General features: G+C 38.6%; 1 protein-coding gene across 1 annotated transcript in view; it reads right to left on the bottom strand.

The window, feature by feature from the left end:
* The window catches only part of LOC104081002 (dedicator of cytokinesis protein 1), a gene marked incomplete at its 5' end in the record, with an annotated part of 84646 nt that overhangs the window by 35173 nt on the left and 23362 nt on the right, over nucleotides 1-26111 (bottom strand). The window contains 11 exons of the mRNA XM_009583585.1: nucleotides 2845-2953; nucleotides 6976-7110; nucleotides 8856-8956; nucleotides 9456-9545; nucleotides 12653-12750; nucleotides 18817-19000; nucleotides 19475-19578; nucleotides 21335-21407; nucleotides 22569-22667; nucleotides 22981-23105; nucleotides 24517-24642. Of these exons, the coding sequence (XP_009581880.1) occupies nucleotides 2845-2953; nucleotides 6976-7110; nucleotides 8856-8956; nucleotides 9456-9545; nucleotides 12653-12750; nucleotides 18817-19000; nucleotides 19475-19578; nucleotides 21335-21407; nucleotides 22569-22667; nucleotides 22981-23105; nucleotides 24517-24642 (1244 nt within the window). The remainder of the gene's footprint in view (nucleotides 1-2844; nucleotides 2954-6975; nucleotides 7111-8855; nucleotides 8957-9455; nucleotides 9546-12652; nucleotides 12751-18816; nucleotides 19001-19474; nucleotides 19579-21334; nucleotides 21408-22568; nucleotides 22668-22980; nucleotides 23106-24516; nucleotides 24643-26111) is intronic.

The following is a 26111-nucleotide window of genomic DNA, read 5'->3' as shown; positions in this document are numbered from 1 at the left end:
ACTTAGCAACAACTAAAAACATCAGTGTGTTATCAGCATTCTTCTCATGCTAAATCCAAAACACAGCACTAGGAAGAAATTTAACTCTATCCCAGCCGAAACCAGAACATAGACTAACCTTCTACTGATGTCAGTGAGTGCACCCCATTTCTTATACTGTGGGATTTGGTGCAGAAGAGTTTCACAGACCGCTCACCCGCCAGGAAGATGCACCATTCCCCATCCTGGTTCTCCGTACTGTAACTATTTCCTGAGGCACGGAGACCAGAAGAGTACCTGGCACACTCTATCCCAGCCGAAACCAGAACATAGACTAACCTTCTACTGATGTCAGTGAGTGCACCCCATTTCTTATACTGTGGGATTTGGTGCAGAAGAGTTTCACAGACCGCTCACCCGCCAGGAAGATGCACCATTCCCCATCCTGGTTCTCCGTACTGTAACTATTTCCTGAGGCACGGAGACCAGAAGAGTACCTGGCACGCAAGATGCAGATGCACCAGGCGTATCTAACAACAAAATGACAGCCCTGCCACGTTCTCATTATCCTTCTGACACCCACCACCCTGTTGCGTCTTTGCCTGCCGCTGCGCATGGAACCGATGACCCCAGAGAGCTGTCATTTATGATTCCAAGGCGTCTTCCTCAAACTGCAACTGCCAGCTTTAAGTAGACCATCATACAGGGATTAATTTACTCTTCCTGAGATGCACTGCCTTACATTTGTCTACCTGGAAACTCACCTTTTAGCCCACTCGGTTTTGTGAGGTCCTTCTGATGTCCCTCATCACTAGCATGGTACTTAACTACCAACTCCAGATCACCGATAAAGATGCTGAATGAAGCCTGTAAGGTCATGTCCACTTTACATGGTTACTGACACCCTCCCAGGACTCCAACAGCTTTGTCAGGCAAGATTCACAGAAGCCATCCTCACTCACTCTCTCTCAAAAAAAAAAAAACAAACCACATTTATCTACCTATTCAATAATTCTATTCTTTGGTATAGAACCAAACATTTCTAGTTACTGAAAAAACTCTAGTGCTTCAGTGGATATTTGAACATAATAAAAGCAATCTCATGAGCTGCAAAATGCCAATACTAACAATTATGTATTCTAAGAGCGAAGTAATTAGAGGCCAAAGGAGATGAAAGCAATGAATAATGAATGAAAGGTTGTCAAGGCTTCTGAAAGGCATCCACAAGCTCACTTCTCAGACAACCCCACACTGGGTCATCTGTCAATGTTTCATCTATCAGCATACTTCACGTAGCCAAATGCAGACAGTACATGTGCTCTGCCCAAGTTTGCAGAGATCTGAATGTGAAACAATACACAGACTAGGACAGACCCTGCTGTAGTGGGATCATTCTAGCCTTTGCTAGGAAGTTTGTCTTTTCGTGCATCTCAATCTATTTTTTGGGGTATTTTAATTTTTTTTTTCCCCAAGGTATAAACTGTTGAAAAAGAAAAAAGCTCATGTTCACCTGCCTTCCTGAAGTAGGCCTCACAAACGAGTCTCAGGAAAATAAATCTTACATTCAATCCTCATAATACAAAAACATCCTATTTGTAAAACACCAGATAGCGCACACTGAGCCACTGACTCAAACCTACCAATTTCCATTCAGGATAGATGCTTTGTCAATGGAATGAAAATACAGCTTTCTTGAAACATGTAATATCCCTGTTTTGTTATCAGATGATACAGTCTCAGTCTCTCTGCCTAAAATATTCGAACTCAGCAGCTTTATCCCCACTATCTATTTTTGCTGTGTGCTCAGCATGGTATTACTAGCCTAAGACCTGCATGCTCAGCTACAAAGGACCGGTGTCTTTGACTTAGGTGTTTTCCTGCTGTACTCTTCCCAGCTCCCTTCAAGAGGAACCTCTTGCACCGGCACAGGACTTTCCCACTCCCTGTTTTTGCCTCCCAGCTGCTATAAAAAATTCCTCTAATGCACAACCACTGCACATCTGAGCAGGAGTCGTCATACTGTCAAACTGTCCCAAATTCAATCCCAATTCTTAGCCTCTTTCTGGTCATCATCTTTCAACTGATTCAGCATGGCTAGGTCAAGAGTTATGTCCTTTTATAAATTCTATTTGGAACCACACGGAGAACTTCAAGGTGTAGCTTATCAAACGCGTGTTCATGACAGTCTCTGTACTTTTTCATGGTGAAAGAGATTCAATAACAGAACATGAGACCGGTATTGGCACAATGACCTCACACTCCTCTGGATACAAAAAATCTACCAGTCCTACAATTCAAGGCTTCTGCTCTGTAGTATCAATACCATGTTCATTAGAGGTCAGAGACCACATTCCCAATTCCATGAGCCAGCCAATGCTACCAAAAGTAGCTACCATTTTAAAGGGACAAAAGAAGAGGGGTGTGGGGTGGAGTTTGCAGTCTGACTCACTACTGATTTTCCATTAAAAACATGTACGAGGGCTTAAGATAGTATATTGAAGTTCCTGAACTGCCTAGGATATAAATAAGTGCATAAGAACACGAGGATCTACATTGTCATCAGCATCTTAAAGATAACGCCTTAAAAATACCTTAAAGTTAAGGTTATACAAGTTAAATAAGCTAAACATCATTTAACCCTTAAGTTCTCTTTTAAAAATAAAAGCGAGGAGTTTGCAGCAATTTAAGTAAACTTGCTTGTTCGAAGCACATTCTTTATATAGTCACAAACTCTTCATCAGAAGCGCTAGGTATTAACCACGTTTGAGGTAAAATATGTTTTTGGGGACAAACACTTCATTGACCGCCTAACTATAGTTTAGGATGCAAAAGTAAAGCCAAGATGAAGACCTGTAAAGTACCTACCTTCACTATGACAGTTTGATCGGAGATGCTGCTCATCATCTCATTGATGGACTTAAAGAGCTGCAGCAGAGAATCCCTGAAGTCTGCTTCTCCTTTGTTTTCATAAAGTCTGAAAAATAATTAGGTTTCATAAGCACGATCTAACTAAAATGGAAATACATTAAAAAGAAATCTGTTCAAATGACAGATGATAATTTGTTGCATTACTTTCATGTTCAAGAATTCCTACAAGTTTCTTCACTGAACCAAGAGTTTTCTTTCACAAAAACCTAAAGACAGACTGACCAGGCTAGGTCACAGCGGGAACAACAATTTTTATTTTAAAGCTTCCTATGTAAAATACCACATCCAGTATTGTTGTTCACGCCATCAAGTCACGGTGAATCCCTCAGCGGTGACCCAATTCCACATGCCCACACAGCAGTGGGACAGAGTCTCTCCACCCTGCACAAAAGCTAGCAGGTGTCTGGGAGGACCAATGCCAAGCAGCTCTCTGATGTGGAAGCCAGAAAGCATCCAGACAACTTGCCAGCAATCATTAAAATCTACCAGTGGCCTAAGGTGAGTGACCTTAAGCTCTGTGAAAGAAAGAAAATGCCTATCAGCCCACTATTCGCTAAAAAAAAAAAAACCCCACCTTTTTTTTTTCCCCAAGGGAAGGGAGTGCTAAAGTTAAAATGCATTTCACCTCTAATTCCTGGCTCACTGACACTGGACTAGTTAAGGCTCAGTTTCCCATACATTCAGTACAGCTGCTGCAGCAGAACGACTAATCCACAGCTAAAGTTCGGAAGGCAGGTCCCTGTGCCTTCAGGCGGGATTTTTCAGAGCTGATCTTCCCACAGCAACCCCCCTCTCTCTCTCTCTGCCGGATGCTTTCAGGGGGATAAAAACTGCCCTGAGACACCTGAACAACACCAAAGGCAAAAAATATACAGCCAAGCTGAAGAACTTGGTCCACTGGTTCAATACAGCACAAGAATGAATGTTCCTGAAACTCCCTTGAATATTTTACATGCAGCATGATCTCTGGTTCAGGTGTAGGATAAGATAATTCTCACTACGAAATGGAAAGGGAGGGAGAGAAGACCACTAGCTCCACATAAATCCTTTAAATTTCCCCCCCCCGCCTTTGGCAATATGTACGACTCACCTACATAAGGGCTGTTGCAAATACACTTCTTGAACCTCAGCTATACAGACTTAACATGACCCAAAAGAAAAAAAAAGGATTAGTGCTTAAAAGAAGCCCAGGAGAACCTGGCATCCAGGTCAAATCTAAACAGGGGTGTTTACAAACATCAGATGGGACGTCTTCCCCTGACTAAAACCCCATGCTTACCCGGTCGGCTCTGACTGCCTCCAAGAGCCTCATCCAACAGCATATAGGCTTCCAAAGCCCTCCTTGGTTCCACAAGCTCTGTCCCTGAGCTCACCCAAACATTTTGCACCAAGACCCATTAGAGCAGCTCCCAGCAAGAGTTCAATTCCCCTCTATTTTCCTCCATTTTCTTCTGGGGTTAAACCTAGTAAGAAGGTCTGGAATATGGTTTGCAGCTCAAAAAGAGCACCACACCCAGGAATTTTTATGTACAGTCATAGTATGATTTCTTCATGTTTGAAGATATCATGATGGACCACCTATTACAGAAGGAAAAGCACTTATCTTTTTAAGATAAACGTGGAGTTCAGAATGTTCTTGCTGCTTTACACTGAAACTAATGTGTATCATTTTTAATGCTGTGTTCATAAACCTTTGGGAGTCACAGATATTAAAAAAAAAGCTATTTAACCAGTACACAGGGGAAATGAATGCTACAGAAAAAATATTAAACTGTGTTATTTTGCTGTGCAAACTTCTATTCCCCTTTTAGGCTAAAACTGGGGGTTATGCAGGACAAATTACTTGTTAACTCCCAATTTCAATAATGGATTTCAGTGTCCCCCTGAACAGATTAGAGAGGTGAAACTAATACCAATATAAGGAGTAACTAAACTTGACAGTCCAATAAATCAAACTGCTTCAGACAAAAAGCTTTGCATTTCAAAAAGGGAATTGTAATAAAAATAAACAAGTTAGTCAGAAATGTGTTTCTACTGTCAGTTATTAAAATATGTTTATTTAATACACCTGATAATGCACAAAAACACTGCAGCTACGAGAAAACCAGGATTACCCCAAGCTGACCCTTCTAGCACTGCCTTCAAAATTTCAAGACTGTTGTAAATGCAACATAACCACTGGGATCATTACTGAGTAAACCAAATAAAGATATTTATAAAGTTCACTTATAATATTTTGCCTTTATAAACCTTGATATACTGAACAAATAGACTTGCCACCAGGCTTTAACTAGATGAGCTAGGCTTCTACGTATTTATCCAGAACTGAAGCTTGCCTGCAATCACATTACTAAAATGCTCCATATATTCACTCCACTACCATATTACTAAAGTTAAATATATGTAATTTTTTTTAATAAAAGATTCTGTTTGCTCGTTGAAATTTCTCAGTAAAACACTAACAATATTTCAGAACACTGCTACGCTTCTGCATTATAATCACTTCAAATCACACACCTCAGGCAGGATTCAAGTCTTACAGCAGAACAAATCATGGTGTCATTCAGCATTCAGTAGCTTCGCTGATTAATCCCTTGTCATTGAGAGCTGTGTCTTCCCAACGCTAAAGGACTGTGAATTAGTGCTTAGTACAAGGAAATCCAACAGCCAATACTAGAGGGTCATATTGTGTGTAAATCTAATCTGCAGCAAGAGAGAATTATTTTTTTCTGGTTTCAAGTGATTTGTAGGACCTGCAACAGTATAAGTGACATTCAGTATTTTCTGAATCTCACAGCAAGACTCCTACAGAAATAAATTACAATCTTTAATTTAGAGAAAGGTTGGTGAAGTTGGTAACTTCAGAGCTCTACATAAATCCCTTGTAATAAGGTTGTTACCATCACTAACAAGTAGTAAAAGGATTGCATCTAAATGAAGACAAATACATCATCAACTTGTTTTATAAATTTTTAATATTTTGTGTATAAAACACAGTACTGACTTCCAAATTAACTTAGAATAATTGTTTATGCTTGACTTTATGGATGGACGCCTACTGAAGACAGCGCCAGTGAGGAAGCTGAGTGGGGAGCAGAAGACAGTCCCCCAAGCAGGCCTATGCCACGCCGGCAGGCATAGAAAGAGCTTTTACAGAAACCCAAACGATTCTCCTATCAAAAATACTATCACTCTCGATGAAAAGATTTCTGCAGCCCTTCCTTCCTTCCACTTTCCCGCCTCACTCGCTGAAATCTATTGAGACTGCAGGGCCCTACAAACTGCAACCGACCACCAAACAGTTTCTTTCTGCTCTGGCAGGTGGGGGGCCTGGCGAGCTCCGAGCTGTCGAGGGTTTAACTCCAACAATATTTGTGGTTTTCTTCTACGAGGCAGTGTGTCAAAAAAGGTGCATCTCATACTCCTTTTCCCCCCTCGTTGTCCATTGTGACTCTCTTCCCTCTCCATGTCTAGAATAAAGCCCTCTGCAAACCATGGCCTCTCCCTGAGCCCTGTGAGCACCACGCAAGGACAAACGTCACGTTTCCCATCCAGAAAAGCTGTCTCTTTGCTTTGCTGCAAAATTTTCAATGCTTTAGCCTTCCCAGACTTCTGCAGCCATCTGAGGAAAGTCACTAGCAAAGCCGAGGCACGGATGAGGGACAAGGCAGTACGGCTACTTGTAGCTTCAACATTTCAGTTCCAGTATCAGACAGTGATTAACAAAAGTTTCCCAAATAGTGGCAAGCTTTATTTGTTCAGAGACCTAAACTATAGAGAGCTGCAACACATCATGATTTTAGCAGTGCACTGCTACATAAAATATACATCCCAGTTAGACACAGGTTTCTTCTGTTCACTACCTTCCATGCAGCTGGGTTCAAGATTAAGGAAACCTGGCTCACTCTTAGGGAACAGCTGCCTCCTGAAATAAATTCTAACAACTTAAGATATTTCTAAAACAGTGCAACATTAAGCAAGTTTAACTTGTGGTGTTATAATTGTGACACTTGTTGAACAACATTGTCAATGGGAATTACAGGAGGTTTCAGCATTCGCCATACTTACTGATTGAACAATATCCTGGACCGCACTATGAACTTGAAGATGTACTCCAAAGCTTTCATAGCTTTAAAGAGTTGATCAGTGATACCACACTTCTCAGCATTATCCACGTACGTTTTTAAAACTTTAGTCAGTTTTCTGTTTAAACACAAAAACACATACAAGTTACAAGTATGCACACAGAGAATTTCCATTTTGAAAGGTTTAAAGAAGAATTATGTGGCTAAGTAGTGCCCAGCAAGTTACAAAATTAATTATGCAACTCAAACTCATTATGTTCTTGGCTTTGCTGGTAAGTAGCTGCAACCTATTCTTGAGAAAAAAAGAAAAAACACAGACCGCAAAAGCATTCAATGTACAAGCAATACAGCAAATCTCGATAAGACTTATTTTCTGCTGGATATTTAGGGATATTCAGATTTAAGCTATTATAAAGATGCAACTACTACTACTACTAATAAAAATAATTACAAACACATTATTAAAATTAAAACACAGAGAATGGGAGTTTCTTCATTAAACAAGGCCTCCCTCCCCTTTATATAGTTTTCCCATGGATTTTGGGCTAGAATTTGTGAAATTTGTTTCTCAAAAATGTATGTAACACCAGTTGGAAATTCTCTTATTCCACATTTTAAACTCTATCAAACTTGAAAGTGACACAATTTTAAAAATAATACCATTTCAACTACCTCCCTTCCAATGAATATAAATCACGATTTTAATGCAACTACAAGCAATTCCATTTTAAATCATCCTAGCTACTCTGTATGTTTCAACATTCACACTAAAAGTAAGTAAGTACAACATTATATACCACTAACAGAAAATAACATTGAGCAGACAGGTATCTTGATATATGGACACTTATTTGAATAGGCGTAAACTGCCTAAGAATTTCAAGTAACCACTTAGATATTGTCAATGCAACCTTTCTTTACTTAAACAAACTTGTGTAATAAAAGGTGGGGAGGGGGCAGGGATCTCTCATGCCCACGGGCACAAGTCAAGCCAGAATTCACATCTTCCAGCATCCTCAAGCTTAAACCCGCTTCTGCCTCCCTGCATTTAAGGAAGGGAAGGATGCTCTCCATGCCTACCAGCAAAAGGGCCACCTTCAGCTCTTGCTAATAAAACCAGACGCTGGAGGATGCTTCATCCTTTATTCACTTCACATGAAGGCTGCAACAGTGGTTGTAACTTAGTAAAGTGATCGTAATATCAAAGTTGTGACTCATCTTCACTATTTTAAAATCAATACTTCTCAAACATTTTCTGGTCACGTAATAGAGACTGTATAACAGCAAAGTGCACAGCAGGTTCCCCGGTTTGGATTTGTTTTCCACCCAACACTGCAAAGATATCCATTATGTATTTTTCCTCCAACACTAATAGTCTGAAGCAGCAGCAAAGAACCTAACTGTCAAGAAATACTTAAGACAGAAACTATAATGGACCTTTGCTTTTTTTGTTCTTCGCTGCTTCCTCGCCAAAGTGACAGTAACGCAGATAATACAGGGTAGAACATCAGTTTAATGCACCAAACAACATCTATTTGAAGCATCTTAAATGATTTCTTTCTCAAGTATGACTGAGAATTGCTTATGATTACAAAACAATTCCTGAAATAGTCAAATCATCCCCTCCTTCAATACAACAAAATCAAGACTTCCTCCTTGCAAATGACCAAGAGTTTTATTACTGTTATTTCAAGAGAGAAAGACATACAAAAGACATACTACCTCCATCCTTCTTCAAGAATCTCCCACCCTCCCAAGCTCTATGGGCAAATTCCTAATTAAACTACGTGAACAAGTAACTGAATAACGTTATTTGGAAAAACTGTGCAAGCTACGTTAGAAAAAGTAATTTTAAAAATTTACGTGTAGGCTAACGTAGCGCTGAAATGCTTCTTAATGTAGGTTTCCAAGACAGGATTAAAATGTTGAAATTTTCTGTCAGCAATCAGTCCAATGATAAATACCTGAAAAAAACAGCATAATTATTGCACTATCCTCAAAAAATCTTTAATGTTGTACATTCACCCACCTTTATTTTCGATAAGACACGTTAATAACATTAAAAACACACAGATTCTGGATTTTGATTATCCTCCAAATGTAATAATATTCTCCCCTCCTGTGAAAAACTTCCTGTTCATCACAAAGTTTTCTGTTCCAAGCAGAAACTTTCTATTTCTGTCCTAAATTCTGCTGTTAATCCACTAAAATGACTGGACTTGATTGCTTCCATCTTTTCAGGGAGGATGACATGATGTAATCCAATCTCCTTTTGATCAAGTCCAACTGAAACTTCAAATATAATAAAAACCTTCCATGCATTTTAAATTAAATAATAAATAACTAACAGCTAATAAGATCTGTTTCATTAGTAATCTGCATTCTAGCATTTACACCATGTTTATTTTATTTATTCATCATTGCAGTACCTACATTTTATTCCATCCGAAATACCAAACTTACCAAAGCATCAAACACTAACGTGTCAAATGTCTCACTCTCCGAGTTCTCCATCATTATGTTAAAAAGTGCATCCAAGGTATCTTGAAGAAACTACAAATAAATACACAATTCATCACATTTTACAGGAAAAATGAAATTCAGATATCACACAGGTTTCTACAGACATACTTGCTTTCATTTATATATTTTACAAAGTAATGACATCTTAAAAGTTAGCTGAAAAAAAGGAAAATTTAACATTATGTTTTTCAGCAAATTATTTTTTAGTTAAGTTCATTATCTATATCTACAGAGCCGTATCACTCAAATAGAAAAAAAAATCACACTTGGTACACCTGAACAGTAAGTTTAATCTATTATAGTCAATGAACAAAAATGTGTTTCAAAACTCAGTTTCAACAGACAGTCAATAGGATCATGCAGTTTCTGAAAACTGATGTTTCAGAGCACAAACCAGACAAGCAACTCAGTCTCATGCCAAATAAATCAAATCATCCTCAGTGCTTTTGAGCTGAGCAATGAAAAGTGCACAGCATACCGCTTTTCACAACTGCATAACTCAGATCCACAATTTCAAATGAGAGCATACATGCAGGCATGGGAAACAGAGCACACAACCTTCTGCCCCAGCCCAAAACCTACAAGACTATCACTGTAACAGAGGAAAAGTCTTCACTAGCCAGTTGGCTGGACACCCTGATCTGTGCAACACGGAAGTAAAAGCAGATTAGTGTCAGGGAACCCAAGTTAAGCAGAGGGATAAAGCTGTTTTATGCATGTATAATTACAGTATTTCTTCCCAGTGACAAGTAGTACATGCATAGACCAGAGATACTCATCAATGCATTCAGTTTTATCGGCATGGGATTCTGCGTCTGAGCATTTTCTTCCACCAGACGAGACAAAAACGACATGGGCTCCTCCAAGGCAGAATGAGGATGGATCATGGCCTCAGTTTGTATTTGTTTTGGTTGAGAGACAAGGAGTTCAACATGGATTGCTCCAGCAAGTCTGTCTCAAATGAAGTAAAAATGTTTTTTGTCTTGTAGATGAGACAAGGTATAGTTGGGGAAGAACGTCTGAACAAACAGAAGGCAATTGATCCCTGAGATTGGAATTACAAAGAGATGTTATATACATTGCGGAAGCGATGGAGAAACAGCCTGACTCCCACCTTCCTCTCTCAAAAATCTTTATCTATGCAGTGAGTCTCCTAGATCAAACATGATTCACTTGGACTATCTACTAAATCCAGAGTTAAATCTTAGGAATTAACCTCCATTTAGCAGCTCCCTAAACGCTGCTGAATGCCAAACTTCCATAAAAAACATCAACATGGAGCCACAGTTCATGCTACTAATATCTGAAGATGAAAAAACAGAAAAGCCAAAACGCTTGCAGCTGATTTTAGACTTCAGTTCTGGAGGGAATCCAGTTCATACTTGACTTTCATTAGTAGAGTTCAAGTTTTACATCTGTTCACAAGGACTTCACGCAACAGCAAGAAAAATACAGAATAGATGCTTTTGTTGTATAAAGTGGCAGGAAAACGTTTCTCAGGTAGGGAGCTAGTACTTTTAGACTATCAGTTTACATTCTCATATCCTATAGACTCTCTACATAGATGGAGTCAGAGCCTCTGTTAAGGAAGATAACATTTACAGTTTCCATACACTGTTGAAACAGTCAACCACAGAATTAGTACCTTGGCTGATCTCTACTTAGCGATAAATGAACACCAGTAGGCAGAGGTATTTTACTGGAGTTTTAAAAAAGCAGAAATAGTTTAACAGAAAATTTTAATATCTTTTATCAAATGCATACTTCTTGTAACATACATAGCCTGTACCATGTATCATATTTAAAAACACGAAGGACAAAAAAAGCTGAAAGAATACAAAAGAACAGTTACAAACTAGATACTATGAACATGCAACAGAGCAGTCTACACAAAGATTTCCTGAACATTGCTGTAACAGATGGATAAACAATGGTCTTTTAAGAAAAGAATAAAAATGGTGAAGAGAGCAACATTAAACCTTCACTCTTCTGTCCTATGCATAAAACAAGTTCCGCTCAGATCCCTATGCAACAGGGAGAAGGGAGAACGATTTTATACGAGTCCTGCAACAGTGCAGGGAGGGGTGAGCGTGTGCCAGCTGGGGAACTCGCTCCAATATTGCTTTTACTTAAACCTCGTTTGTGCTGCATTCTCGTGCTTCTCAAATCGCCAATATCGATCAGGCAGTAATCTGCTGTACGCACTCTGATGTCATTTGGAGAAGAGGGAAAATTACAAATGACAGAACTATGACAATGCTTGGCAGAAGCGAATATCAGTGTCAAGTTTTTAGCTATCCAATGATCCACAACAAAACTGCAGTAGGTAGAACCTTCTCGAAAAACAAATCATGTGAGATACACCCTACTCCATAAAGGATAATACCAGCAGTCTCAAATGTTTTAAGTTACTTAAAGGATAATATCAGCAGTCTCAAATGTTTTAAGTTACTTCAGGATGAGGCATTCATTATGCTTCGAGTAACCAAATTAAAACCCACTGAAGTAGGAAAACAACACTACAGGCCCTTAAGGGTCATCTGTCCCCAATACATTGCATCTTTTGACACTTTTTTAGATTTGATTTATTACAACACATTCAATAAAGTCCCAGCCTACTCTTTTCCACAGCTAAATCTGTCTTTATATAGGTCTCTACCATCACTCAGTGGACTTGGCAAATGTAAATAACTTGGCTCAGTTAAATATTTTCAGGAGAAATATTTTAAAAAAAAAAATATCAGCAGCACACGGTAGGATTGCGTTCCACATCCGTATATTAAAAATACATTTAATATCACCATGTAAGAATTCCAAGACATTTTAATCTTGCAAGGAAAAAAGCCCTTTGCCTTCATGTACCTGTATATAAAAATTCACTGAACTGCTAAAAAAAAAAAACATCCTACATTTTCAGAAGTTTGCATTTTATGTGTGTTTTATCAGTACTCAACATCTGAAATGTTCTTTGAGGGCAGGGAGAAGGGCACTAGCATCCTGAACAATGAGAGACACCTGGTTATAATGTGTAAGTGCGTGCGGGGGGGGGGGGGGACAAAAAGATATGAATACCTCAAAATATGGGATGCAGCAAAATTATGATACCAAATTTATTTTTAAAGAAGTTAATTTGTTACCTTAACCACTTCACCACCATCAACTTTCATCAACTGCTTCAAATTCTGCTGCAACAGGTTTGTGTTAGATCGCCATTTCAGAAGTCCCAAGAGATCAACTAGGAATAAGAAAAACAATTGTATCATGCAGGATATTTACTTTCACTCACACCCCATAACTATGCTCAGGACAAACAGGTTTACTTCCATAGGTCAGCCATTTTCACTGGACAACACCGTATGCCTCTGACTAGTACAATACTTCTATCATGAAAGAACTCTGGAAGACTTTCAAAAAAGCAGACTGCTTTTGAAATGTCAGCATTAAAATCTAGGCCAAGAAAGTCTGATCCTCGGTTTTAATTTGTTGTACACAACAGTTGTGTGTTTAGAAAAAGATGCCAAAATGGAATTAGTCAGCCACCAACACAGTCATATCTACAGGGCCGTGACTCCTCCAGCATTAATGTTTCTAGCTTCTCTTCTCTCACTGAATAAACTGAAAAGAAAATAAGGCACAATGCAAGGCGAACAGTTGCAAACTAAGCTAATTCATTGGAAAGCTGTCTGCCTAATAACTCATAATGCCCAAAATTTCTTGGTTGCTTCCGAGTGATAGAGCGCTAGGGTACAGATAAGATCACAAAACAAACAAACTGCAAATAGTCTTCTACATCCCACCATTAAGATCGTGTCACTTCAGCATTCACTGATAAATAAAAGAATACAGAAGGTAAGCTCTCTCTTTTATTAGTCATAAAGAGCCACAACACCATTTTTCAGTTTCCTTTAAGGAAAACTTCTCACAAGGCAACTCACAATTGGGGTTCCCCTGTAAATAAGCACGCTAGTAAATATTAACAACCACACTGGAGAACCAGTAAGTGAAACCCACGCTAGCATTTGTTGAGGTGCAACATGAATTGCCCACAAACCCAAAACCCGAAGCTCATCCTGCCTTAGCCAAACTAGCACCAGGGAAAAATTCCTCCCTACCCCATTAAAAATCCGCTTTCAGCACAGAACAAACTGCCCATAAGTCATCCTCAGTAGAAGCCCCCAAAAAGAGAGAAATAGGAGATTTTAAAGACTGTCTACCTTCAGTTTAGCCACTGGATTACTACTGCGTATTACCTCCGCCCCCCAATATGGTTAATATTATGTGAATTCTGCCCAATGTAACTCTTAAACAGTAAGGAGAGACAGCTTCTCCCAACCAATACCCCATCACTTCTTTTAGTCAAACTTTGAAAGCAACCAACAAAATGTTTACCAAGGCATGCATCTGCAGAGTATATTCTGGATATTACATGCAAAGACCCAGAGCAGCTGCTATACTTTCCCAAAAATCTTTCATTCTAAGCAATAAATAAAATTACTTCTAGTGGAATGGACTGCAGTTCTCCTTGGGATAGATTCCCCTCTGAGCAGCACTCAAACCAAGCCTCTTTGAGAACAGAAGTAAAAAGCATTTTACTACATCAAAGCTTTGAACAATCCAAGCCCTCAACTTCTTAGTTTTTTTATTTTTTAATATATCCATCCTACAAGAAGCCTGTAGTCTGAAACCAAAGTCTTACAAACTCAACATTAACAGAAAAATTGCTTCTGGAAGAAAAGTAAAGATGCCTCTATGAGTTATCCAAAGTGTTCCATGAGCATGTTTATATCAGCTTGCCACCACTGAATTTGGTTTCAGTCTGACTTCTAAAAAGGCACCAGCTTGACAGAAGAAATGATCTGAACAAGAGCCAGCCCACAGATTATCTTTGAATGCCATCATGTATTGCCCCAAGAAAAAAAACCCCACATGTACTTTCAGCGTGATGACACAGCAAATGCTAAATGAATATACATATGCAAACAGAAAATGTCAATGCAGTCCAACAACCAGAAAGAGAAAAATAAGTTACCGTGAATAGTAAAAATGTGCATTCACCCTGTTACTGCAAGCATTAACCCCAGCAAAGTACCAGTCGGTCAGTTAATCCTACTCTTCTAATAGGTCTAAGTATAAAATAATACAGGAAGTAGAATAGGATAAGAATGTAAAACAGTATTTTAGACTATAGTAAATAGTAATTACTGTAGTCAGCCTAGGTCAAGTGAAATTTATGTGATTGGAAAATATCAGAGGAAGACGACAGAACAGGATTTTCAATTACAAAGAGTTAGAACAAACATCTAGCCTGCCAAGTAGCCAACAGCATCTTTATTTGGGTGAATGTAACTTATGATTATATTGACTACATATGAAGATTTTCTTTTACATCTTATTTAGCAATTGGAAGCAAATGGTCCAACTTCCTGGTTATATGCTTTCCTTGACCTGTTCCTAGGCAAAGGTTTACCTATAGAGATACCCAAACTTTTCTCAAAGCCCAGTCGCTGAATTGAAGTTAAATAATATTTCCACTCTAATTAAATTTGAAATAATCTTCTCTCTTGACTTTAAGCATTTGATTTTCCACTTTTTATGACTCGTTTTATTTTAATTCTGTATTCACATCTTCATTTTTATGCCACTGTAGCTCCTGAATTTGTCATATCATGTGTATTGCTTTTTTTGTTTGTGGGTTGTTGGTTTTTTGTTTGGTTGCGTTTTTTTAAATTACCAGTTGTGCTGAATGACTAAATAAAATTCCTCTCAACTGTTTTCTGAAAGCCTAGTCTCCCTGGTTCCTTGAAGTCTTGACTCCAGATCAGTAACAGTCACTGTTATCTAGAGGTTTGAGTCCTTTAGGCAGAAAACACAGAAATACTTTCAATAAGCCTCACAGACACCCTGGATGCTTCACAACAGCAAATACATAGGTGGAACACTAGACAACTCTCTGGCTACTGGTAATCACAAAAATTTTCCAGCAAGCCCATTAATGCAATTTCAAGTTCTACTCCCATCACCCTGATAATAATAAAAGGACATCCATCTTAATAGCCTTGTAAGAGGCACCGGTAAGATTTACTATCCACAGGCACTCTTCAGATAGAGGGGGATGTTGCTTTTGATGCCATTTTGCCCCTCCTCCTGTATTTCCTGGTATCTGCAGCTTCTAGCTGACAGAAAAAGAAGATTCAAATACCAAATCTGCCTTGCCTGTGCAGGAGAAAACAAGACCTCAGTTTGTCATAGCTCAACAGGCTGCTCAGAAAAAGGAAAACAAAATCAACACACAACCCTGACTTGGACGTGACATCAGGAACAGATTCAAAACAGACCTTGCTAACCATTTACCCTAAGAACAGAAGGCCCAACACTTCCCACCCCAGAGACATCTACTGAGATGCTGTCAACTGCAAGGAGATACCTTGTAACGTAAGGGATCAAATTTCTCACTTCTGACCTTAAGAAAAACCAAACAAACCCAAAGAAAACCAATAAAAAAATAACACCAAACCCCACAAACCTGGGGTGTCTGCTGATGCATTCAATGCCCCATAACACGTAAACAGTTGCAAAGCAAGTGTGAGGTATCACAGAGTCAACCACCCCCTAGAGAAGGGGGGGACCCAGTGCCATACTGCCTGGTAATACATCAGGTGACAGCGGCACTGTCAGTCATGACTTCAACACACACACCTCTGCAGGTTTCACATCAATTCTTAAATTCTGGAGTTTTAATACAGAAGCTCTATTTCATTACACAAAAATGCACTTGATGTTTATGTCGAAGTGTTTCTTCAGCCCGTAAAGGACATATTTGTTACAGAAAGTCTTGAGAGCAGAATAAAAATAAAGGCATGCACTGCCATAGTGCTGTGGATATGGGAGGAAGAACGTTCTCTTCTGCCTCAGGTGGCAAAGGAGGAGAATCTGGCCAAGAGGCAAAGTGGCGATGAACAGCAACCTCCGATGCCTCCAGGACCTGGTCGTCTCATTGATTCCTGAGGAGGTTGGGGATTTTTTGCTTGTTTTCAAACGGTCCTCCTCTTTGGTTTACATTGCTACTCTTCCTCAAAATTAAATGCAAAATCTAATAAAAGGCCAGGAAATGTGTTGCTTTAACATATTCTGCCACAAATCACTAACAACCACTCATATGTTAACTAAGTACTATCACTTTCTCTCAAAGAAAATAGCCGAAGTCTTACCAGTGGCCAAGTCTGCTATTTTGGAGACTTTTCAGATGCTGAGGACATCAATTACTAACAGAAAAGCAACATTAATAACTTACAGTTCATAGACAACTGAAGTCAAGTGAGTGTTCAAAGAGCTTATATACAAAAAGATAGTCTACAACATCAAATACAATGCAGAAGGAGCCAGAAGATTTATTAACATACTTTCAGAATTATTAAAAATAAGTCTGAAAGCCAGTTCCAAATGGAGGGTGAAGGAAGAACTATTATAGATGACCAAAAGGAGGAAATTCTATTTTGGCTTAACATTTTGGTAAATGAGGGTAATCATGGATTTTTACTTACTTATTTGTAAGAAAGTTAAAGGAAGAATATTAGCCAACAATTTTACAGAAGTTAAAGTCAGCTTCAGAAACCATAATCTGAACAGCGCTGCCAATACTTAGAGGAAAAATGATACTTGAGGGAGGAATTTAATGCTGATTTTTTGGGTTTGGTATTTTTTTTGTCTAAATTGCTTAAGGATGCATGGTGATCTTCTTTAATAATGTCAAAATACTTTGAAGAAAGAGAAGAGGCTTTGGCAACTTTGAGAAAAAAGTTTCACAGACCATATAACTAATAGTAACATTAAATAAAGATCAAAAGTTCAAAGCAAATTGTATGTAAATTAAGCAGAAAACAATGCTCAGTCTTAATTTTAATAATAGTTCTGCGAAAGCAACGTCAATATATTGATCACTATGAAATACTTGTAACTACTAACAAGCGCTAGGACAGACAGAGGGGAAAAAAAAAAGCCTAATCATATCCCAAACAAAAAGCAGCTCAATTCCACATGCTGGTTTCTGCATTCTACAAAACATCAAAACCACTGTGTTACTGTTGAGCTATGATCCCATCTTTGCTATGAAATTCCAAAATCATTTCTAAATTTTTTGCTAAACACCCTCTTAGGCTATAAGGCTGCCAGACTGCAGTGAATCTGATGTGCTCTGAATGTGAAACACCTAGGACGTGGTCTAACAGAGACGCCACTGAAAAACACTGCAATAAAATGGTGAGTTGACTATGAAGTCGTACCAGGGTAGTAACCTCCCCCCTGGACAGAGGGGAACTCATCAACATGACAATCCAACCACTATTCCCACTCACCCCCTGTCCCAAGCCCTCCTCATCCACAACCTCGACTCCCGACAGATCTATCTGAACTAAGCCCTCCCTTCTCATGAGTCACGAAGGAATGATCCCTTTCCCTGGAATGACTCACTCACATCTCAATGACCCACCCACACTCCCGAGTCTACTCCCGGTGCAGCGAAGAGAACAAGGGACCGCTCCATGGCAACGAAGCACAAAAATTACAGAAAGGGCACAGTCTGGCAATGTGAAATATTTGCCTTGGTGGCTGCCATCAGCTCTACTTTCCACAGCCTTTGGATGCAGTCAGCCAGCTGACAAATACACATGAAAAATATATAAAAGGCAAGTTTTAAAAGAAATAAAATATGCCAACTCCATTCCTGGTACTCTGTGTTCATGTGAAGATGTATGAACATAAGAGTGACCTCAATGCAACACATTCTCATGCTTGCATCCCTTCTGCCCAACATAAGAAAACATCAGAGCTTTCTTCAAGCATAAGATACGGATATTGCACCTTAGAAATAATGTAAAACAGCCTATTTGGGAGCAGAACCATGATATTACCTACTCTTGAAAGCAAACTCATCCTCTTCCTTAGTGCTATTATTCATACCCACAGAGAAGTAAAATGCCACAGAGCCTGTTTTCAGAATACTTCAGTATAAAAGTCTCAACTATATAGCAAACAATATTCCCATTTCCATTTAATTTGGATTCTTCTGTTTTCTTAGAGACATGTGCCGCTCTAAAGCAAAACAAAGCCCATGGGCAGTGAAAAGGCTGGATAGTACACACACTCAGTAGATGCTTTTGCTGCATCCAATTTAATCCAAGACTGCATCGCAAACAACCCACCATCCACCCACAGAGGAAGGGCGACGGAGAAGGCAGGAAAGTCAGTACATACAACCCCACTCCAACTGCGAGGAGCAGAAGCTCCAGCAGTTCTACGAACTTACCATTCTGGGTAAGTTTTGTTGAACAAACTAGAGTAGAAATCTGGAAAGAGTCTTTGCTGATGGTGCAGCTTCCGAGGTTCTGCATACTCTTCCCTGTTGCAGAGTGTCCCTTTTCCTCCAATTCTATTTTAGTGGATGGCAGACTTAAATACGTTGAGGCATCCTCCAGCTTCTTTGCTTCTGCCTACAGTAGTGTTTTAAATGCAACATGAAACAATTTTAAAATATCTAGTAAAAAGCCTTGGTAATAATAAAATTTTATTATTTACACTGGATTTTCTTAGGTTTGCTCAGAAATGGAGCTATCCAAAGGGTCTTTAACAACAGTAATTTAGCACTAACCTGTCTACAGATTAGAGCCAAGATGCGATATTTAAAGGGCTAGAGAAGTAACTTTTCCCAGTCACGAAAACACACATAAAACTTGGTAACAAGCACCTTAAAAATTAAAACGTGTCCAGTAAAACATACTCCAGGTTTATCAATCAATCTGCCAAATATGCAAATTGCACAATACTTACTATTCAGTTGCTTGATCTAACAGAATAGTCTGTAACATATTTTTCTGTGCAATTCTGTAACAATAACGCACTAAAAGTCAGTAGTACTCACACTGAGCTAGCTACTATGGAAAGACTGAAGTATCTCAAAATTCTACCTTGTAAACTATAAGGTCATGTTCTCCATCTCTCAAAGTTGTTCCATCATATCTCATGAGCTTCACAAATGCTAGGGCAAATATTTTCTCAGATTTATCTTTGGCTGTTACAAAACAAACAAGCAAACAAAAAAGCATAATTAAGTATTTGATACTAGTACAGACAGTCCACCTAATCTCAAAAACATGGATAACCTCTAAATGAAAGACCATAGTAAAGATGCTCAGTTGGAGGAAAGGTACAAGGAATTGGGAGTGTCTTCTAAACTCAAGATAGAACCAAAAATATGAGAAATAAATGCTTAAGAATCTGACCACGGCAACAGTAACTAGATGCTTAATATTTCTATAGTCTGTGTGTTCATTTAGAAAGCTGAATTAAGGCAACTTTTTAAAAAAAAAAAAAAAACACACACACAGAAATTTGATGCATTTATAATGTTCAGGTTTTTCAGAGTTAGAAGAATGGCAGTGCTTGGTACCCAGAATAATGATTTAAAGACCAGCACTGAGGATCTCATCAGGGCTCTATCATTTATAGGGGGAATATTAGAACCGAAACAGAAATTGGATCCATAACTACAGATGAAGTGCCTAAGCTTCTGAAAGCTGACCCACTTTACAACTAGTATGAACTAGAAAATGCATTCAGTTTGCTCTCATTGTTCAAAATCTATTATCAAAAGTAAAGTAATAACAAAGCAATGGAGCAAGTAGAAATCACAAAGTTAAGAAGTAAAACCAGAAGAAAAGTGCAATCAACTTGAGATAGCCCAAGCGGCCTGTGAAAAAGCTCTGGAGCCCTAAGGCACAGCCTCTAATTAATGTTTAAGCCATGGACAACTTAAATTTTTGAGTCATCATAAAAATATTTCTCACTCTAGTAATTTGTAGTGTACAATCATAATTTTGACACTAATGACACTAATTTTCTGCACATTGTTTTCATAAGCAAGTATCATTTTCTAAACTAAGTAAATCTTTTATTAATGATCAATTTGCAAAATGTACAACTTCAATTAAACAACCGCTATGGGGTAATGTACTACACATTACACAGATAAGTATACATGAAGAGTATTAAACGTCTTAAAATGCATCCAGTGGACACTACCTGATTAATGCTTTTGTCTATGCATTTATTCTACAGCAAAAAAATTTTGCTGCAGATTTTGAAAGGCTTTCCTATCAAGCAAGACAGCCCCTGTAATCACTACATGGAATGAACATTATCACAACCAAGGCAAATCCTCAAACTTTACTACAAAACAACTGTTGACAAATGGAAGATGTCTAGCTGTCTCGATCTGATCCTCAACAGCATAAAGCATCTCAGCTGCCAGCAACGTTACAGGAAAGCTGAGGAAAACCACGAGCTCTCAAACATCTTTCAGACCAAAATTACTTCAAAACAACCATAAGTCAGTCTGAGAACCAGAAGCAGAAACCAAGTTTCTTAATAGCTAAGTCTTCAATTACTGATGCTAAGCCCACTGTAAATTCTTTCATGTTCCCATTTCACACGTGGGGTTGTTAAATACCTTTACAACTCCCTACCCACCTACCTCTAAGATATACAATACCACAACTCTTTCAGTCGCTAACTGAAAGCTTTATTCACTATCCCTTTTATTTGACTTGGAGAAATAACTGGACAGGAAAGGAAAAATTTGATGTCGATAGTAAGGGAAAGGGAAAAAGAAGCTGAGATGCTAACATAAAATAAGCAGGCAAAAAACTTATCCCCGCACTAAAAGCAATTACAGTAGTCAATTACAGATTAGGAATGTTATGCCTGTTTCAGCAGATTTTGGCACCAGACACTGACAAGAACCATAATCAAAAGGCTGAATTACTCACAGTCCTGTGATGATCTATGACGGAACGTGAACCTTAAATGACTGCGGTTCACATCTTCAATGGGGATTGCGACCTTCACATATTGGGAAAGAGGACAGAGAAAGAAAACAGTCAGTACAGTATCTTCAAACATCATCAGCCGCTACCAAATCTCATCTAGACATCTTTCAACAATATGCTTGGCTCTTTCTAAAAGATTAATCGTTAAGTACCAGCTTCATTTTGCCATAGACATCCTCGAAAGGTCATAGATTCCCCAAGAAAATCACCAATTCTTGCACCAAGAAAGAGAAGGAATGAAGCAAGCCTTTTAAGTTACCCGACAAGATCTGCAACTTCAGGTGTTGGGCTGTAACCTCAAAGCCTCCCCTACCACTCCTCCCAGCTCAGGAATGAGCCCCTCTTGAGTTTGACTGGTAGAGGTGAACTTGATTATCAACAGCAGCAAAGCAAAAATTCTTAACATATCCGTTATCTATGCAACACTTGCACTACGTATACTATTAGTGTATCTCTGATCCACATGTAACCGATGTGCAGAGATGTAACCAATGCTCTCCTCCCCCAGTATTTTTGCTAGAGCTGTCGTATTTTCTTAATCACGCCCACATTCAGGCTCTGTGCTGTACACTGCTCCCCAACACCACGTCTAGGTTTCTGCCGTTCCCTAGCAGACACTTTCTGTCTACAGATGCAACAAGAGCATCTTTGGACTTAAAATAACGGTGTGGGGAGTAGCTATAAGTCCCTTCTCAGTACACGTATATTGCTCCCACTGACTACAGCTAGACAGCGTATATTTTATAAACCTAACATCAGCCTCCTCTGTAATACTAAAACTTAGCTAAAACATTATTGCCCAAGCAAATTCAGCAAGGTTAAAGCACCATCAGCCAGATCCCAAAACACTGATGAGTTCAACACTATAGGAATTATGTTTTAACCTTAATATCCTGCTTCTCTAGGTCACCTTCGTGAAATAGAGTAAATCATTCCTAAACAGATGTTGGAGCGCCGCTGTAACAGTTGTCTTGACCAAAAGGATGAAATAAAATGCATTATGCAATAAAGTCAAATCTATTTTGCAGCAGTCTCTGAAAGCCTTCCTTAGTTGAGCTATTACTTCTATCCTGCTAAACACGATCACAAGCATTGAATTTCCCCAGCTTTGTTTCTCAAGGCTTTCCACTGAAACCTGTATTAATTGCCTGTTAACCCACACACAGGAAGTTACCTTTACAGTCTCAAACCAGCGAGGCTGCTTTACTTGGTAATATATTACTGACTTGTACTCTGAGATGGCTTCATCACCAGCGCCAGGAAAAATAACGCTCTTGAAAACACAAACAAAAGAGAAAATGTTTATGTCTATCTTAAACTCCACTTTTTCATTCAAATAAACAACAAAAAAAAAAATTAGTGAAGTAGGTCAAAATAAGACAGAATGGCTCATGCTCAGAGCTCCTCATGAAATTAGTATCAAAGTGCATGGACTGATATGACAAGATATGTTTAGTTACAACAAAGCAGAAAATTTTATTGTAAATAAAAACAGGGACTTAAGTTGACAAATATAGAGAAAGATGTTGAAAAGGCTTTAACAGATATGTACCAAAATCAAAAAAAGATGTTAAATACTTTAATACCTCTAATCTTTTGCCATCTTCATCATAAACAGATACTGTAACTTCTACATTCTTCGCTGTTGTTTTACTGCCTTTGTCAAAATCTCCCTGAACCAATGTTACATAGATGTCATTACGAACATCACCTAAAAGAAAAAGCAAAGCACAAAGTTCTTAACAATTTTCACAGTGTACCTATTGATTTGTGAAACCAATGATGCATAGAAATGACGACCAACACATTTTAGTAACAGCAATCATACATATACATGCCAAAACATTTAAAAGCCACGGCATCTTGAATATTCAAAACTAGCAGTACTGAAAACAGCTGTTTAGCTAGAATTGTGTTAAGACTTCTAAAGTCTGAACTATCAACTCATAGTGCAGCAAGCTGAATCTAACAAACAAACAAAAAAAATCACACATTATTTCTGGACTGAAAGAATACCACATCAACATTAAGAGTATGTACCATACCACTCAAAAAACACCTCAGTTCCTTTCCGCCCCCCCCCTTTTTTTTTTTTAACACATCATCTTTCATTATTAATTTGAAAGGATGAATTTCAACACAGTCATTAATTTATCCCATACACAGATATTTTGCAATTTAAAAATATTTAAACAGCCTACAGAGGTCTGTTTAACTTGTTACATAGGGAAGTAGTTCGATGTTTTTGCTGGCCTGGGAGTTGCAAGGGAGGGTTCTATTTAGTTTTATGTCTTAAAATGGTCTTCAACTACACCCCAATTGAACTGAAATTTTGAAAATGAATTGTGGAAACAGGGGTTTTCCAATAATTTCATGAGGCAGATGGTTTACGTGTCAACAACCAGAGGTGCTGAGGCACTTACACCACAAGAGATATATAGTAAAACAACTGACAAATGTACAGCCAGCAACCACAGGGAGAGCTGGAACTGGGATGCTTTTGAAAATACCTAATGGATCCTCCAGAGCCCATCAATCTGAAAAGAACAGTGCAGGGTTTTTTCTGTAGTCTGTTGCTTATGGCAATTTTTATTTTGCGAAGCACCACATTTTTGGGTTTTTTTTGTAAACGCCAGAATTGAACATCCACCGAATGTATTTATTAAAAGAAGACAATACGGCTTTCTTTCAAATACATTATCCAAATCTAGTACAAACCTTAAGAGACTTGCATATCTCTAAATCAAGCCTGTTCCTCTGAAAAATCTTTCTGGTTTGGATTCATCACAATATAGGAGTTTTACATACGCCCTTGCTAGGGAGAGAATATGAAGCATTTACATTTTTCTTCACTGGAGAAAGAGGAGAATTTCCACTGTCACCGTGATATCATGTCATTTTGGGGGGGTTGTCAGTTTTATTTATATAACACATGTGGCAGGTATTACCAAAGTATTTTACGTTCATTTTAAATGAGACAAAATCCTTCAACGATCCATTATTTCTAATGTATACCATACCTCAAATTCATCTTTTCCCCCCCCCGCAAAGCTTCCATATATACAGATATTTAAAGAAGGTTAAAATATAACAAAGCAGCATTAATTCACACAATGGCTTACCAGGCATAATAATCTCAGGAAACCCCATTTTCCGAGCGACGGCTGTGGATCTATCCACTAAGTGTGGAAACTCCTTCCTAATCTGATTAATATCTCCTGGAAGAAGTTTCAAAGTCACCCACAAACCTGTTGTGTAAAAACCACAATTATTAAACTGGTGGGTTTTTTCTAGTTATTAAAGATTCCTTTTGACACATTCTAAAAAGTAAGAGTATACATTAAGGTAACTGCTCCTCCTTTACAAAAATACACTTTACAAAGTATTTCAAAACATTCAAAAAAACCCCACCGCTTCAAGCAGAAACATGAGTACAGCACACATAAGTATGTCTGATTATATCAGACTTTCTGGAAAACTGTATAAAATCCTCACCTGGAAGCTGACTGGCTAACAAAAAACCTGAGAAACTAGAAATCTGTGCAAAATAAGGATTCGGGCCTTTATATTGTGCACTTTGCAGCAATACCATCTAGAAGGCGTCTTGGTAGGGACGAGTTAGGCTGAAGTTCAAAAGCAGATGCATACAGCTTCCCATACACAGACTTACTAAAGCCAAAAATTTTATTCACAGTCTAAAGATTTCAACAGAATAGGTCTCCATTCAGAAGAAAACAGGTTAGCAGCACCTGTTGGTGGAAAGGTGGAAGAAGGAAACCCTTGGTTATCAGCTGGACCCACTGAAGTCTGGGCTGTGAAAATGGAAGCAAGTCTACTGCGCCCTTGGCACGAAGCGGGAGTAACCCCAGAAGAATCCCTCCTCCTCGCAGAACTTCGAGAACTAGACTTCTCTCATCACTTAAGTCTTCCACAAAGGGTCTCATGGAAATACAGTTATTAAGCCAGTAGCAGAACTGCCTCAAGCTTTTCTCTCTCCTTTGAACTCTCACAAGCTGTTTCTAATGAAATGTTTATCTTCCACAAGAAGAAAGAGAAGTGGCAACGTTGATTTGAATGAAAAATTTAAAAATATTACAACCAACCAATATCAAGATGCCAATAAAGAGAGCACCAACAGCAGATATGTACCCTGAACTGATTCATCACCACCACCCCCATAAGCTGTTTTTACTGCACTGAGCACAAAGAAATCTACAGCATCAGCTTTACACAGTTGACATTTTTCTCTTCAGTAGCAGAAGGCGCCACTAAGAAGCCGCTGCTTGCCAACTAACATCAGGCACACTTGTTACAGGGAAAAGAAAGATACCAAAAAGCGGGGGAGAGCAGAAAAGAAGTCTTACACACTTGGTAAAGTGACTGGCAATGAAGTTTAAGCACGAAATAATTACAACAGCAATTTGCAGAAGAAAATCCTAAAATTAAAATCTATGAAAAATACCCAAAAAATATTCATCTGTAAAACAAATTGTGGGTTATCCTGTTACACACACAATTAACTATGCATTCATTTTGTATATATGTGGCAGCTAGCTTTCTGTTCTATTAAAATCTCTTATAAAAGGCTATATGCTGACTTGTTGCCAGAGATGGTTCTAACAGCTGCTAATTCTTTAAACAGTAACTGTACCTACACTGACTGGCTAAGCAACAACTCCTAATCCTTTTCTGTTTGCTTGGGCACCTTTCTTAGGGA

The sequence above is a fragment of the Fulmarus glacialis genome, unplaced genomic scaffold (genome assembly GCF_000690835.1).
Source record: "Fulmarus glacialis isolate BGI_N327 unplaced genomic scaffold, ASM69083v1 scaffold4368, whole genome shotgun sequence".
Classification (NCBI taxonomy): domain Eukaryota; kingdom Metazoa; phylum Chordata; class Aves; order Procellariiformes; family Procellariidae; genus Fulmarus; species Fulmarus glacialis.
This window is presented reverse-complemented; position numbering and strand designations above follow the sequence as displayed.